The sequence below is a fragment of the Asterias rubens genome, chromosome 15 (genome assembly GCF_902459465.1).
Source record: "Asterias rubens chromosome 15, eAstRub1.3, whole genome shotgun sequence".
Taxonomy (NCBI): domain Eukaryota; kingdom Metazoa; phylum Echinodermata; class Asteroidea; order Forcipulatida; family Asteriidae; genus Asterias; species Asterias rubens.
The window spans coordinates 9,211,244-9,225,951 of record NC_047076.1 but is presented as its reverse complement, the minus strand read 5'-3'; the positions used below and the strand labels follow the sequence as shown (position 1 = coordinate 9,225,951).

Genomic DNA, 14,708 nt, shown 5'->3' with positions numbered 1-14,708 from the left:
TTTCAATCCTTTATTTGTTGATGATTATGTTATTATACTTTCCACTGATTACAAGATGGTGGTCAACTTTCCAACCCATATTTATTTCATTGTCGCTGTTAACATGCTGTGCAACTGAAATTGAATAAAAGTTTTAAAATATTTGTTTCTGAATTATTTACAGTTTTTTTGCAGCACTCGAATTGAAAACTATTACCCCAGTAATTAACTTACCCCATTTTACCCCCCTCCCCTTTTTCTTCGACTTAATTTAACTTCCTTCTGCTCATCTGAAAACATATCATTGCTCCAGTACAAAGAATTGTTTAAAAAAAATCATACAGAAAATTAATTCCCTGCGTGCTAATCTAAAGAAAAAAGGTCAATAAGTCTCTGGCTCACCACTACCCCAACTCTGCGAGACAAACGAGCCCCACCCACCCCACGCCAACAACCCACCAACAACCCGGAGGCTCAGCTAAATCCGATGATTTGGAAAAATATTTGTTTCTTTTTGTTTCCTTCTTTTTTTTATATAAATATGATTATGAAAATTAAAAGCGAAACCCCCAACCCCTTAGCACAAAATAATTGGCCTTGCATTTAGCTAAACTTGTAAGTTGTATTATGCATGCGCGTTTATGCCACGCTAGAGTCTAGACTGCGCTAAATAAATACTATAAAAATGTAAACAAACGCACCTAATTAAAAAATGCTTCTAAAGTTGGCACTTTGCTGCCACTCCAGCCCTTTCGCCTTCCTTCTTATTTTTGCATCTTTTGTGGGATGGCAAGCTGATTAATCAATAATGAACTTGATGGAGTATGAAGATTTTCAAAATTAGGGCTCTGCCGTTACCTCCATATAATCCGATTTTGACGTTTTACAATTCCACGCTTGTTGTGTGTACACAAACATGTGTTTGGCAATGAAAAACAAAGTCGCAAGCAAGGCAGGCAGATCACTGGTAGTGGTGGGTCTCAAACAAGAATCCAGTACAAGCCTTGGACACCAGCGAAGTAGCATGGGGAAAAACATAGACTGTATCCAGCCCCTGGCCGCACGCCTCCCCCGCCCCATCCGCTACAAATACAGATCTCAGTAGACAAAATCAGTGCGAAAATGAGTAATTTAGCGTAGGGACTTGTAGCGAGTTTATACATTGGAGTAGTCTGGTGCTGCGTTATTAGTAGTAAACAGCTCAACTACGTTTGATATGGTTACCATGCCACGTTCTCGACACATTTTTTATTGCACAGAAGCAGCATTGTGAAAACTAGTAGTGTGCGGGATCGTCGTATGTTCCGAATTGTACCTCCATATAAATTAAATGGGTCACAATGTTAACATTAAATAACATTTTCGAATAAATAATTTTATGGAATCAATGGAAAAGGGTACGTGATTTGTAAAAGGGCTTCACGGCAATTCGCTGGGGCATCGCGGCAATCGCGGCAATGGCCGCTGGTGGCCGCTGTAGAGGTCGAGGCCTGGTTTTGGGAGAACTCTGAAGTGTGGGTGCTTCACAAAGCGAAACAAAAGTTCTGGGCAGTATGTCACCCTATAGAGACCAGTTACAGAGACAGTAAGAAAACAAAAGATTCTCAAACTCTGATTTGTAACTTAATTCAAGCCCATCACACCAAACATGGCTCACTTTGTTCTGAAAAATAATAAATAAGCGGGACGGGCTGAAACTGTGTTCAAAAGGAGTGGGCGTTAAGCTTCGGCGATATCGATTTATTTTATTCACGATATATCGCCGACAATATATCGCGATATTCGATATAATCGCGATTAATTAAATTTGACATCATCAGTTTTCAAACTCCAAGTGAAAGTTGTAGAAGAGACAGTCATAGCATAAGAGAGGTGTTCTATTGACCTATTCTTCTGGTTTTACTCCAAACCTTTGGGGTGCAAGATGTCTCAGCTAGCAAATACATCGCGATATTTAATCGATATCGCGATATATCGCGATTATCGTGATATATCGCGATATATCGCGATTATCGTGATATATCGCGACATATCGATATTTCGATTAAAACCAAATCCATCCGATATAGAAATCGTTTCCAAATTAAACCCGCGATATTCGATAATATCGTGATATCGCCGATTAACGTCGTAGCCACTGTCAACAATCTGTTAAAAAACTTCTTCCTAACTTCTTCCTAACTTTTTTCACCCTATCGAGACCACTTATAGAAACAGTAGGAAAACAAAAGATTCTCAAACTCTAATTTGTAACTTAATTCAAGCCCATCACACCAAACATGGCTCACTTTGTTCTGAAAAAAAATAAATAAGCGGGAGGACTGAAACTGTGTTCAAAAGGAGTGGACGTCGTAGCAACTGTCAACAATCTGTTAAAAAACTTCTTCCTAACTTCTTCCTATCATTTTAATGTTTCACAATCAAACAAATAATGCTGTGACTGACATACATGTAGAAAACACTGTGACAAAATTAATTAGAATGTATGCAACTTAAGAACTTCAATTGATTTACCTCAATTGGTCGAGCGACGTTCTTTGTCTCCCATGGGAGGGTCAAGGCTCCTTTGGTGCAGGTTCCTTGTGCGACGTTGCAGATGTAGCCATTTTGACAGCAATGGGTGTGGTCACTGCAGCATACCGCCTTTATGATACAAATAAACCAAAGGTAACTTCAATCAAAAAATTTGCTTCATCAATGTGTCTTTAACAAACGAGGACCCTAAACAACAAACAAATAAACAAATAAACAATACAAACTGAGATTTTGACTAGCCTCCACTCAAAAATCATGGGAGGGTTCGAATCCTGTAAACGGTAACTTACCTTAGGGAAAGGGCAGCAACCCCAGGCACCAGACGCTAGCTTGCAGCAGGTAGTACCAGTTGGACACTGGCTTGTACCACCAGGGCAGATAACAGCTTCAACCTGGAAGATATTGATTAAAACATAAACACAATAAAAAAAAACAGGAGTTTTGGGAGAACTCTGAAGTGTGGATGCTTCACAAAGTGAAACAAAAAGTTCTGGGCAGTATGTCACCCTATCGACACCAGTTACAGAGACAGTAAGAAAACAAAAGATTCTCAAACTCTGATTTGTAACTTAATTAAAGCCCATCACACCAAACATGGCTCACTTTGTTCTGAAAAAAAAATATATAAGCGGGACGGGCTGAAACTGTGTTCAAAAGGAGTGGACGTCGTAGCAACTGTCAACAATCTGTTAAAAAACTTCTTTCTAACTTCTTCCTAACTTTTTGATGTTTCACAATCAAACAAATAATGCTGTGACTGACATACGTGTAGAAAACACTGTGACAAAATTAATTAGAATGTATGCAACTTAAGAACTTCGATTGATTTACCTCAATTGGTCGAGCGACGTTCTTTGTCTCCCATGGGAGGGTCAAGGCTCCTTTGGTGCAGGTTCCTTGTGCGACGTTGCAGATGTAGCCTCTTTGACAGCAATGGGTGTGGTCACTGCAGCATACCGCCTTTATGATACAAATAAACCAAAGGCAACTTCAATACCCAGGACAAATTACTACAAAACTTTTGATTCATCCTGTGTATTTAACAAACGAGGACCCTAAACAACAAACAAATAAACAAATAAACAATACAAACTGAGATTTTGACTTGCCTCCACTCACAATTACATACATGGGAGGGTTCGAATCCTGTAAACGGTAACTTACCCTAGGGAAAGGGCAGCAACCCCAGGCACCAGACGCTAGCTTGCAGCAGGTAGTACCAGTTGGACACTGGCTTGTACCACCAGGGCAGATAACAGCTTCAACCTGGAAGACATTGATTAAAACATAAACACAATTAAAAAAAACAGGAGTTTTGGGAGAACTCTGACGTGTGGATGCTTCACAAAGTGAAACAAAAGTTCTGGGCAGTATGTCACCCTATCGAGACCAGTTACAGAGACAGTAAGAAAACAAAAGATTCTCAAACTCTGATTTAGAACTTAATTCAAGCCCATCACACCAAACATGGCTCACTTTGTTCTGAAAAAAAAATATATAAGCGGGACGGGCTGAAACTGTGTTCAAAAGGAGTGGACGTCGTAACAATCTGTTAAAAAACTTCTTCCTAACTTCTTCCTAACTTTTGATGTTTCACAATCAAACAAATAATGCTGTGACTGACATACATGTAGAAAACACTGTGACAAAATTAATTAGAATGTATGCAACTTAAGACTTTCGATTGATTTACCTCAATTGGTCGAGCGACGTTCTTTGTCTCCCATGGGAGGGTCAAGGCTCCTTTGGTGCAGGTTCCTTGTGCGACGTTGCAGATGTAGCCTCTTTGACAGCAATGGGTGTGGTCACTGCAGCATACCGCCTTTATGATACAAATAAACCAAAGGCAACTTCAATACCCAGGACAAATTACTACAAAACTTTTGATTCATCCTGTGTATTTAACAAACGAGGACCCTAAACAACAAACAAATAAACAAATAAACAATACAAACTGAGATTTTGACTTGCTTTCACTCACAATTACATACATGGGAGGGTTCGAATCCTGTAAACGGTAACTTACCCTAGGGAAAGGGCAGCAACCCCAGGCACCAGACGCTAGCTTGCAGCAGGTAGTACCAGTTGGACACTGGCTTGTACCACCAGGGCAGATAACAGCTTCAACCTGGAAGATATTGATTAAAATATAAACAGAATTAAAAAAGAAGAACTCTAAACTGTTGGTGCTTCACAATGCGAAAGTTCTGGGCAAAAACCCATTTACTTGGATGTTTGTCTGGAACATCTGGGGTAGGAGTGGGGTGTGACGGGGGAGAGGAGGGGGTAGAGAAGTCTGTCGGTAGGTACAGCATAGAACAAAGTGGAAAGCTTTCTATCTGCACAACGGAAGTGGATAACCACACTCTAATGTTTTCCAGTTCTCTATGACCCTAACAAATATTCAAGAACAAGGTGGACATCTGCTGAAAAGTTGGAAGCTTGAAACAGAAGAACATTGTTTTAGGTGAGGTTTGCGGTAGCACCATGGGTTAATTTCTTTTGAGTAGTGATGGTTCCGAAAAGAACCAATGGTTGAAGAGCATTGGCTGAAGAAAAAAAATGCTTTGGACAGCATCTTGAAAGAGTTGTAAGTTTTACCTTGATTGGTTGGGCGACGTTCTTTGTCTCCCATGGGAGGGTCATATCTCCTTTGGTGCAGGTTCCTTGTGAAGTGTCACAGGTGTAGCCGTTGGGACAGCAGTGGGTGTGGTCACTGCAGCACACCGCCTAAAAAAAGCCAAAAGTACAGTCATTAGAGTTGCCTGTTACTCGAGTGAATACAATTATTTCCCAAAAAATGGTTGGCACACAGGTTTTCTCTAATGCGATCAGGATCAACTGCACAACAAAAAACCCTAAAACTGAAATGAAACAGTAAATTGAAGTTTCTCTTGAGGAAAATTTCTCTAACGGAAATTTCATTGGGGTATTTTCAGCTAAGTTTTCTTACCCATATCCAAAACATATCATTTATTTTCCTTTTTCGTGATTGTCTTGCAATCTTTTCTTTTTTTTTGGTGGGGGGGGGGGGGTTAGTGCCCAAAGAAAAGAAAGAAAAAAACGCAATCCATCAACATCAAACGGGATGTTCTGTTTGATTCTGCTGGATTGAAGACTGCACTAGACTACATGTACGTACGAATCTGATCATGCTTTACATGTACATGTACAATGTACATGGAATCAGGCATACCATAATCAGAGTCCAGCAGTTTTGGTGTAAAGTTATCATGGTGTTAGACATTATGCAGGGCTATAAAAATATTCCCAAACTCACTAGAACCAGGATAAGGGGTCGAATTTGGGGGAACTCAAAATGTAAATTGGACAAGATTAATCTTTACAAGACTAGCCTGTTAATCTGGAGGTCACCAGTTCAAATCCCATTCTCCACACTTATTTATGATCACCCCAACATTAATATTATTAGAGGAAATGGTCTTTCACACTCACATTTGGGATGGGGCAGCAACCCCACTCACCAGACGCTAGCTTGCAGCAGGTGTTTCCATCAGGACACTGGCTTGCACTACCAGGGCAGATAACATTTTTAACCTGGTACAAAATGACAAGAATTAATGGTCAGGGGGACAGTGGTCCGCTGGCCAAGAAGCAAGGACAAGTTTACAATTCACCCCAAGCAGTCTCCAGCTGGCTAGTTCAGTGTTGAAAAAAAAAACTATTTCATTTGAGTAAGTGGACAGGCTGCCCTGTTGGGCAGTCACTGCAAAAAAGTAAAGGGCAAACCTTGCGCATTTTTTAGGACTGGGGGAAGGGGGTATTAATATTAAAGGGAGGAGGTTTGAGGGCAGGTGGGCTGCAGCTACGAGGGTAAGTCTAGAAAGAATTTAAAATTTTGGAAAAGAAATTGAAGTACAGGCTTGTACGCTTTTTGAAAGGGTAAGGGCACGAAGGCATCTTCTTCTTGATAAAGGGGGGGGGGGGGGGTAAGAAAGTGTTTGAACATGTACCTCTTGGCTGTATGCAGCGTGTACCAGCACCAGCAGGACACCAGCTAGCACGGCAGTCTTCATCTTGAATCCGGGTGGTATCTGAAAGAAGGCAATCAAAAAAATACACCATTACTGACCAGACCTGATCAAACCAGTACAAAATGATCAAGGTAAAAGTGAAAAAAAAAAAGAAAAAAAAAAATTCATATGCACATTATTGTTCAAATAGGCACCTGCTTACAGTTTGAACTAGCTATCAAAATTGTTAAATAATAAACTAAAAACAGCCTTATAAATAAGTTGGTACACACAAGACATAAGTAAAAATACTTGTTAAAATATAGTTGCTGTGATACACAATTTAGTTGTACAGTTCCCAGCTTGTAAAAAAACTAGTGTAGACTATGGAACAAAAAGACACATTCAAAACTTACACCAAATGCTACACGCAAATACCAAGACTCTCCCACAAACCAAAACAGTGCTCTGCCTTTGAATGAGGAAATGAAAATGAAGTGCTGTAGGACAAGGTTACTCCCCTTAGTGAGTTCAGGTGCACAGCTAAACTAAAAGCATCATGTGATCATACTTTATATTATCAATTACAAAGCTTTGTGTAAATATCCTGAGCCTACTGTGATGATTGTGATCAAAACCACAAAGGTTCACGTGTGGGCAATGACAACTGAAGCACATGAGCAATGACCTGTTCCCCTATAGGCAGACACTTTACGACTATTTCATGCACAAGGATGTGAACAAAAATGAGAGCAGTTTTCTATTGATTGTTGTTTTTTCAGTTCAACCTTTGAGAGACCCTGCTAGGGTCAAAAGTCTAGGCATTTATACCAAAGATTAAATCCACCTTTCAGTTTGTTTTAGAAAAGATAAATTTAATCTGCTTAAATATTCATTTCTACCTTCATGAATAAATCTTCATGGATTCCATGGTTCAATTGTTCTGTTGTGAAAATACTTTTTCTTTTTAAGAATTATCTACAACTATTTCATGTCCTTAACCCTTTTTAAGCACCATTTATTTTAGTGATAAATTGATCATATGGACACATTACAGAGATGCAAAGTCCAGACGCCAGCTTTGCGTGAGATTTTTCAACGCTCACCCCCCCCCCATTTGAAGTTTTTGTGTTACAACTATTGTCTGCGCGTGAAAAAAGTTACCAGCATATTAACTTAATATGTATGCTTTCAAAGCTGATCACTTATTAATAAAAAATGTGTCAAAATTTGTTACAGTAGAAAATGGAAAGGAAAATGCAAACAGGACAAAGAAGTATCGAACCAACCATCGATGCTTGGATGCGCAAGTGCCCCTGTTGAGTGTTGATTAAAATATCAATAGGACTATGTTGAACAATGATAAATCTTTTACAATTGGCACCAGGCATATTTTGGCAATTCAACTTTCCCTGGTGTCCATTTAGGTAATGCTACCCTCCATTAATTCATGCTTAAAGGAACACGTTGCCTCGGATCGGACGAGTTGGTCTATAAAAAGCGTTTGAAACAGTTTGTTATGAAATGTATACACAATGTATATGGTTAGAAAGATGTTTTAAAAGTAGAATATAATGATCCACACAAGTATTGCTCAAAGTTGCACGGTTTTCTTTTTACGTCGCGAACTATCACGGTCGGCCATTTATGGGAGTCAAAATTTTTGCCAATAAATGGCCGACCGTGTTATTGGAAGAGGTAAAAAGAAAACCACACAATTTCGAGGCATATTTGTGTGGATCATTGTATTCTACTTTTACATCATCTTTCTAACCATATATGCATTTTATAACAAACAGTCACAAAACGCTTTACAAAGACCAACTCGACCGATCCAAGGCAACGTGTTTCTTTAAGCCAGAGATGAAGTTGGTACCCACTGTCACATTGCTAAACTTGGCTGAATTCAACATTCTATTTATGAAAATACTATAACAGTTTTCCCCCAGTTTTTTCAACAAATAGACACTGTATTCAGCTGAAACTTTCAGATGATGAAAGAGATATTCTGCATTTACACTATTAGATAGAACTCTTGGGACGAAAGGAGAAGTTTTCTTTCTCAAGATTAAAGAACTTTGGATAGTTTAGAATCTGTTTTTATAAAATACAGTAAGTGAAATAGGCGTAGTGAAACTTTACATTTGATTTCACTTTCCAATAAAAATATAATAACAATAGGAAACAGAAGCTTTGTGAAAAAGAGAATCATAACTCCTGCACTATACTATAGGTTTTTAAATACACTCAGTGCACACTTTGGGAAAGAATAACTTTTTCATGGATGGGTTAGAATCTGTTTTTATAGAATACAGTCAGTGAAACAAGCACAATGAAAAAGGAAATTACTCCTGCACTACACTATGGGTTTAACCCTAAGTAGCCTACGTACACTCATTGGGAAGAACTCAAGGAAACAAGGAAGTCTCTTTTTCACATTTAAAGATCTTATGGGCTAGAATCTGTTTTTAAAGAACATAGTACCGTGAAATGGACTTAAACTATTTCTGTGACGTCACTCAATTGTTGAAAGTGTAGATTATTTTTTACAAATCTACACTTTGTTATGAATCTACACTAAAGTGGAAAGTTAGTGAAACAGACATATTGACAAGAATTATAATTGTTGTCCCTGCCTCCTGTTGTTACGGTGTTTTGTTGTGGGTGCTTTTTTTTAATAATCTGGATTAGCTTTTGTTTTAATGTTTTCTGATGTGTGATTTGTAAATGTTTCAGTGCAATCTCCTTATTATAATAGTTATATTTGTATCGTTGGCAGGGGTCTGGTTTTACACATCTCTTGATGACAGTTGCTATACTTTTGTTTAACCTTGACAGCCCCTGTCCAACTTGTTGTGTATGTCTGAAGATTGTGTATGTCTGAAGATTTAAAATAAATAAATAAATAAATAACTAACTAATGCATTACACTAATAGGTTTTACCCTCAGTAGCCTACACACATTCGGAAGAACTCGGGGGAAATAATAAGGAAGATTTCTTCCTCACGATTAAAGAACTTTCGATGGATTAGACTCTGTTTTTAAAGAACACATTAATTCAACCAAGCATAAATAGGCCAAGAAACTTTATATTTTATTTCACTTTCCAATATGACCACCATACAGAAAACAAAAGCTTGTGTGAGAAAGAGATTAGAGAAGTCTCCTTTTGAAGGGTTCCGTTCATTAGATCTTAATCGTTTTCTATCAACAATGAAAGCGTTACTTTGATTTCCTGTTTTTTACAATAACAGATTCCAACTTCTTGTTTCTTTTGGGAGAAATCCTATCTCCTTGGGGTTACACTGTAGAAACCAAAAATTAAGGTTACAAAGTTAGACTAGATGAGAAAATGCCACTTTTGACATAAAATATTTCAGGGATTTGTTTAGTTTTATTGTATTTTACATTTCTCACAGTTCCAAAAAACCAACACGATCCCTTTAGTTATTCCAAAATGGATATTCATCACAACAGGCCTATTCATCACAACAGGCCTATTCATCACAACAGGCCTATATGGCCTCCATTGCCCCTGGTCTTGGTGCCTCTCCAAAAGTTTCCACTGGAAATAAGATTTTCCAATGGATGAAATGTAAGCCTTTCTAAAATGAAGTTCCAGGCATTTGTGAGTTAACAGTTTCCATGACTTTGTACCAAATTACAAAACTTGTAACTTGAAGTCATCTTTACAAGGTTCAAGAATCGTCATAAAGAGTTAATGGATTATTGACCTCACAATAGAAACCAGGAAACGTAAAGTTTTCCTCTCAACTGGTAGCCAGTTATAATTGACACCACAGCCTGACCACTTCCAACAAAAAATACCGTTCATTGTTTCAACTTTAATTACAGATGACGAACCGTCATTTGCAATATCACATGTCTTGGCCTACTGGTCAGTTGCAAAGGAAGTACATGCATCCTCATGAAGTCTAGACCTTATGTAACGGAGTCCAAATGGAAAAATAATAATAATCCTAAGTTATTTTTATGGGTAGAAACGTCTCACTGAGCTGATCATTGCAAATCAACGATTATATACAAAAACAATTCTGGTTTACAACAAAGAACATTGTAAATGTATCAAGGATGTTCGCAATTATCAATGCATTATTATTTTCAAATTTTATTCAATCAAAATATATGTCATAGCATGCAGGAGGACGCCCTCACCTCGAGGTCAAAGGAGGTTGCTCATTGGTCCAGTTTCCACATACATGTCCTATGTGCTGCAGCACTTTCTTTGACAATTCTTTTGACAAATACATCCGATGCATTTATGACTAAGTTTATCCCTAGATGCATGTTTTTCTATGCGTCCTGCTCATGCTACATGCAGCAAAATGCAACAGAGTTAAAATGAAAAACCTGATACATCAAAATACAGCATGAATAGCCAGGTTTATGCCACCCAGCCTTGGCACTGGGTAGTTAACCTGCTAAAAGCACCAGTATCTTCCCAGTTTGCTAGGGAGTTCCTGGTGCACTTCAAGTTCCTTATAATCCTAGCCCTATATAGGACTCTTCCTCTGTACACAGATACAGAGTCCTAACTATTAGGCTCCATTTATGGGGCGGAAAATTTTCAAAGCTTCATAATTTAAATCTTACCGGCAAGAAGCCACTGATCTCAACAGATTCACATTTTTCTGCAGTGGCTTCTTGCAGGTAAGTTACGAGTTTAGAAAATGATCCGCCCCAGAAATGGACCCTGATATCCAGGCATCACTGTAGTATAATATGAAAGTGTAAAGTCGCCAGGGCTACTTATAATCTGTGCTGTAAACTTCACATGTTATTTATTTAATTCTGGTTGTGAAACCGCAAGGACTCTCTGAAAAGCAAATCTACTCACTACACTAGCCTAGATTACAATCCCACGGAGAGATACATGAGAGAAGACAAAGAAAAAAGTTTCAGTTTTTAGATGTGGGAGGAAAACCCAAGTTAATTATTCAAGGAAAAACCCACGTAATCAGGTAGGGACTGAAAACCCATAGTCCCAGATATCCGAGAAGTGGACATTGAGGGAAGATAGAAGAACCTGATCATCCAAATGCAAACAAGAGAATGGGATGTCAAAACTAAGTAGCTACATGTAGTGTAACAAAGTCCTACAACCTTTACCAATAGTCTTTTTTATGCAGCAGGGTCACACAGTAGTAGTTGTTGTTGTTTTTCCATTTCAATCAGTAATGGTAAGATTTTGATACCGTTTCTCTCTTTGAAAAACTTGAACTAGCCTATTTATTGCTTAAACTAAATTTTTGTAATTAATTCTGTGTTTTTAAAATGTAATAATTTTTTGTTTTTCTAAAAGTATCAAATTTGAATCTTTTTAGTGCACACAGGGAAAACAATTTTCACTTTTTACTTGTAGTCTGTGATGAAAAAAAAAATAAAATTGAATTGAATTAGGCCCTATATGCTTGAAATTATCTCAAACTGTTGCTTATTAAAAAAAGGGGATTTTAGTGCACTCCCAGTCAGGGTTTAAAGTCACCTGGAAATATAATTTTTTTTCTTTCAAACATAAGAGTATATATGCTTACGAACAATAAAACAATTTTTTTAGTAATTGTTTGTCACGATTTATATGTTTAAAAAAATATATAAAGTTGTTTGGGGGGCTGACTCCGCCTACCCCTTTTGTGACGTCAATTGAGGCAGACTTTGCCTGCAATGCGTATAGTAAACACACGTGCAAAGTACATGTACGTCCAAGTCGTGAGTTGGTACATTTCAAAAAGTGTTTTTCTGCATTCAGCAGCAATACACCTGGTCGGAAAAAAACAAAAAATTTTTTTTTTTGAAACGTACAAACTCACGACTTGGTCTGTACATGTACTTTTCAATTGTGTTTACTCTACGCATTACAGGCAAAGTCTGCATCGATTGACGTCACGAACAGCGCCCTCTCGGGTCGGGGTCTACTCTTAAATTTGTAAAGAACATAAGAACTGATTTTTTAAAACCTTAGTTAACTGTTAATTCACATTCCACTCATCAAAACACATATATTAGTGACAAAAGCTTTATTTTGAAAAAATACCACTTCCAGGTGACTTTAAGAACTTGATTGGATCAGCCCAGTAAGCCGAGAGATTTTAATTCTTTGAGCAACCCAAGGACACATGGTCAGATGACAAAGAAGAAAGAATTATTCGATGACAACGTTTCTCGTGACTGAGCACCAATACACGAGAACTCCACCAACTTTCATTATTATTATTGTAGTAAGTTTTAACTTGTGATCATTTACATGTAGGAAGGAAACATAAAAATGCCTTCCTGATTGAACAGGACTTCAAGGTTGAGCTATTTTTGTGTCATCCGTTCAAAACCCATTTCCTAATGATATTGTTTTGCACCCCTTTGTCACACCCCGCAGCAGGACAAACATCCTAACTTAGGACTGGGGTGGATTTCACAAAGGTAGTCCTAACTTAGGACTAGTCCTAGGCAATGCTAAGAGATAGGACCAGTCCTAAGTTAGGATGAGTTACTGGTCCTAACTTAGGACCAGTCCTATCTCTAAGCATTGCTTAGGACTAGTCCTACATGTAAATTAGGACTACCTTTGTGAAATCCACCCCTGGTCCTACATGTACATATAGCCTATCTCTTAGCATTGCCCAGGACTAGTCCTAAGTTAGGACTACCTTTGTGAAATCCACCCCAGGGCTCAAGTTTTGAAAACAAATCCATAAGACCACAGGACTTGTATCTCAAAAAGTTCACAGGACCAGAAATAGTTTTAAAAAATTTGAAATATATACTTCCTACAAAAGTTTAATTGATGCATGCATTTTGACTGTTTTTATTTGAATAAGCTTGATGAAATGTAAGGGAAGATTGATCTCATTTGTCGTCATGATTAAAATTATCTTTCATTACTCAATAGAATTGAAACAGTATTAGCTGTTCAAGATATTACAAAGTGAGGTATTGTGATATTGAATTGAAAATCATTAGACTGCCGGATTTTGCGAAATCATAAATTTACTGTCCCCATGCTAAAATCACTGGCCTCAGGCATAGTTGCGATTATCACCCTCCTCTCGAGAGTTTGACTGTTCTTGGAAAGTAGGAACTACCATATAGCTGAGTGCGGCTAGTGATGGTCAGGAGTTTGCAAGGGTGGTATGATTTAATGTTGGAAGGAATCATTGGAGACAGGTAATGGGAGGCATTGATGACGACGATGTTGTGCTGTATCTTGTAGAGCAATGACAGACTGGCGGCCTGTCTTCTCCATTCAAGTGACTTCCACTCAAGCTCTTGTAGAATGGAGAAAACACTGTCTCTTCGTTGGTACCTCTGGAGGACAAATCTGGCAGCACGTCTTTGAACACTCTCCACTCTGGTGATGTCTTTTTTGCTGTGGGGGTCCCAAACTGTGCTGCAGTATTCTAGGTGTGGTCTGACGAGGCCTATGTATGCTTTCTCACAGATTTTTCTTGAACAGCATCTTAGGTTGCAGCGTAGGAGGCCCAGCATTCTGTGTGCTTTGTTGGAAACTTTTTCTATGAATGATTGGCATGATTGGACCCATCTAATCATGTTTATTCTTCTTTTCTTAGTATCTATTCAATTCACTGACAGTGACACTACTAAATCTTTATCTGTCACCTGGTCACTTTGCTTCAAAACTTAACTAATTTAACTCTAGTGTCACTGTCACTGTCAGTGTGTCAGTCATTGTCGATGACGTGAACATTATTAATTTGTTTGGGATAACCCCAAGGCCTAGCCCTCTGTCCTTAACCAGTGATAACAAGCACTTACAGACCTACCAAGTCTCGCGCATTAGGCGTGAGACACGCTCACACGCACAGCAACCATTTTATCAAGCATTGGGTTGGGGCCAGACCGGAAAAAAAAAAAAAATTAACGACAATGCATTGCCAAATCGCGCTCGTGTGTACATAAACGCAATCTACAATGTTTGCACAATCTTCAGATTGCACGCAGTTTATCAGATTCATCAATTTGAGCTGCCGTACAAACAGAGCTTTGAAAAATCTCGCGCATAGCTGGCCTCTGGACTTGGCATCTCTGTACTTAGTACTACTCTCAGTAGTAGTACTAATAGCCTATTTATTTTATGTATTATAATTTATAAAGTAAATAGTAATATTCTGAATAAAATAACAATAATTGTTTATTCTAGTATAATTTAAATAACAAATTTAATAAAATGATATGTTGAATAC

The 14,708-nt window shown here is 38.2% G+C and overlaps 1 protein-coding gene across 6 annotated transcripts in view; it reads right to left on the bottom strand.

The window, feature by feature from the left end:
• The window catches only part of LOC117300127 (progranulin-like), a 49,876-nt gene that overhangs the window by 34,921 nt on the left and 247 nt on the right, over positions 1–14,708 (bottom strand). For 5 of the 6 annotated variants that reach the window (XM_033783834.1, XM_033783831.1, XM_033783833.1 and 2 more), the window contains exons 2-10: positions 6,489–6,569; positions 5,971–6,072; positions 5,116–5,244; positions 4,541–4,642; positions 4,208–4,336; positions 3,679–3,780; positions 3,346–3,474; positions 2,805–2,906; positions 2,494–2,622 (exon numbers count right to left, since the gene is read on the bottom strand). In XM_033783834.1, the coding sequence (XP_033639725.1) occupies positions 2,494–2,622; positions 2,805–2,906; positions 3,346–3,474; positions 3,679–3,780; positions 4,208–4,336; positions 4,541–4,642; positions 5,116–5,244; positions 5,971–6,072; positions 6,489–6,551 (987 nt within the window). In that variant the 5' untranslated portion in view covers positions 6,552–6,569. Of the gene's footprint in view, positions 1–2,493; positions 2,623–2,804; positions 2,907–3,345; positions 3,475–3,678; positions 3,781–4,207; positions 4,337–4,540; positions 4,643–5,115; positions 5,245–5,970; positions 6,073–6,488; positions 6,570–6,904; positions 7,134–14,708 lie in introns of those variants that run through there. The other variant, XM_033783832.1, reaches the window with a different exon arrangement.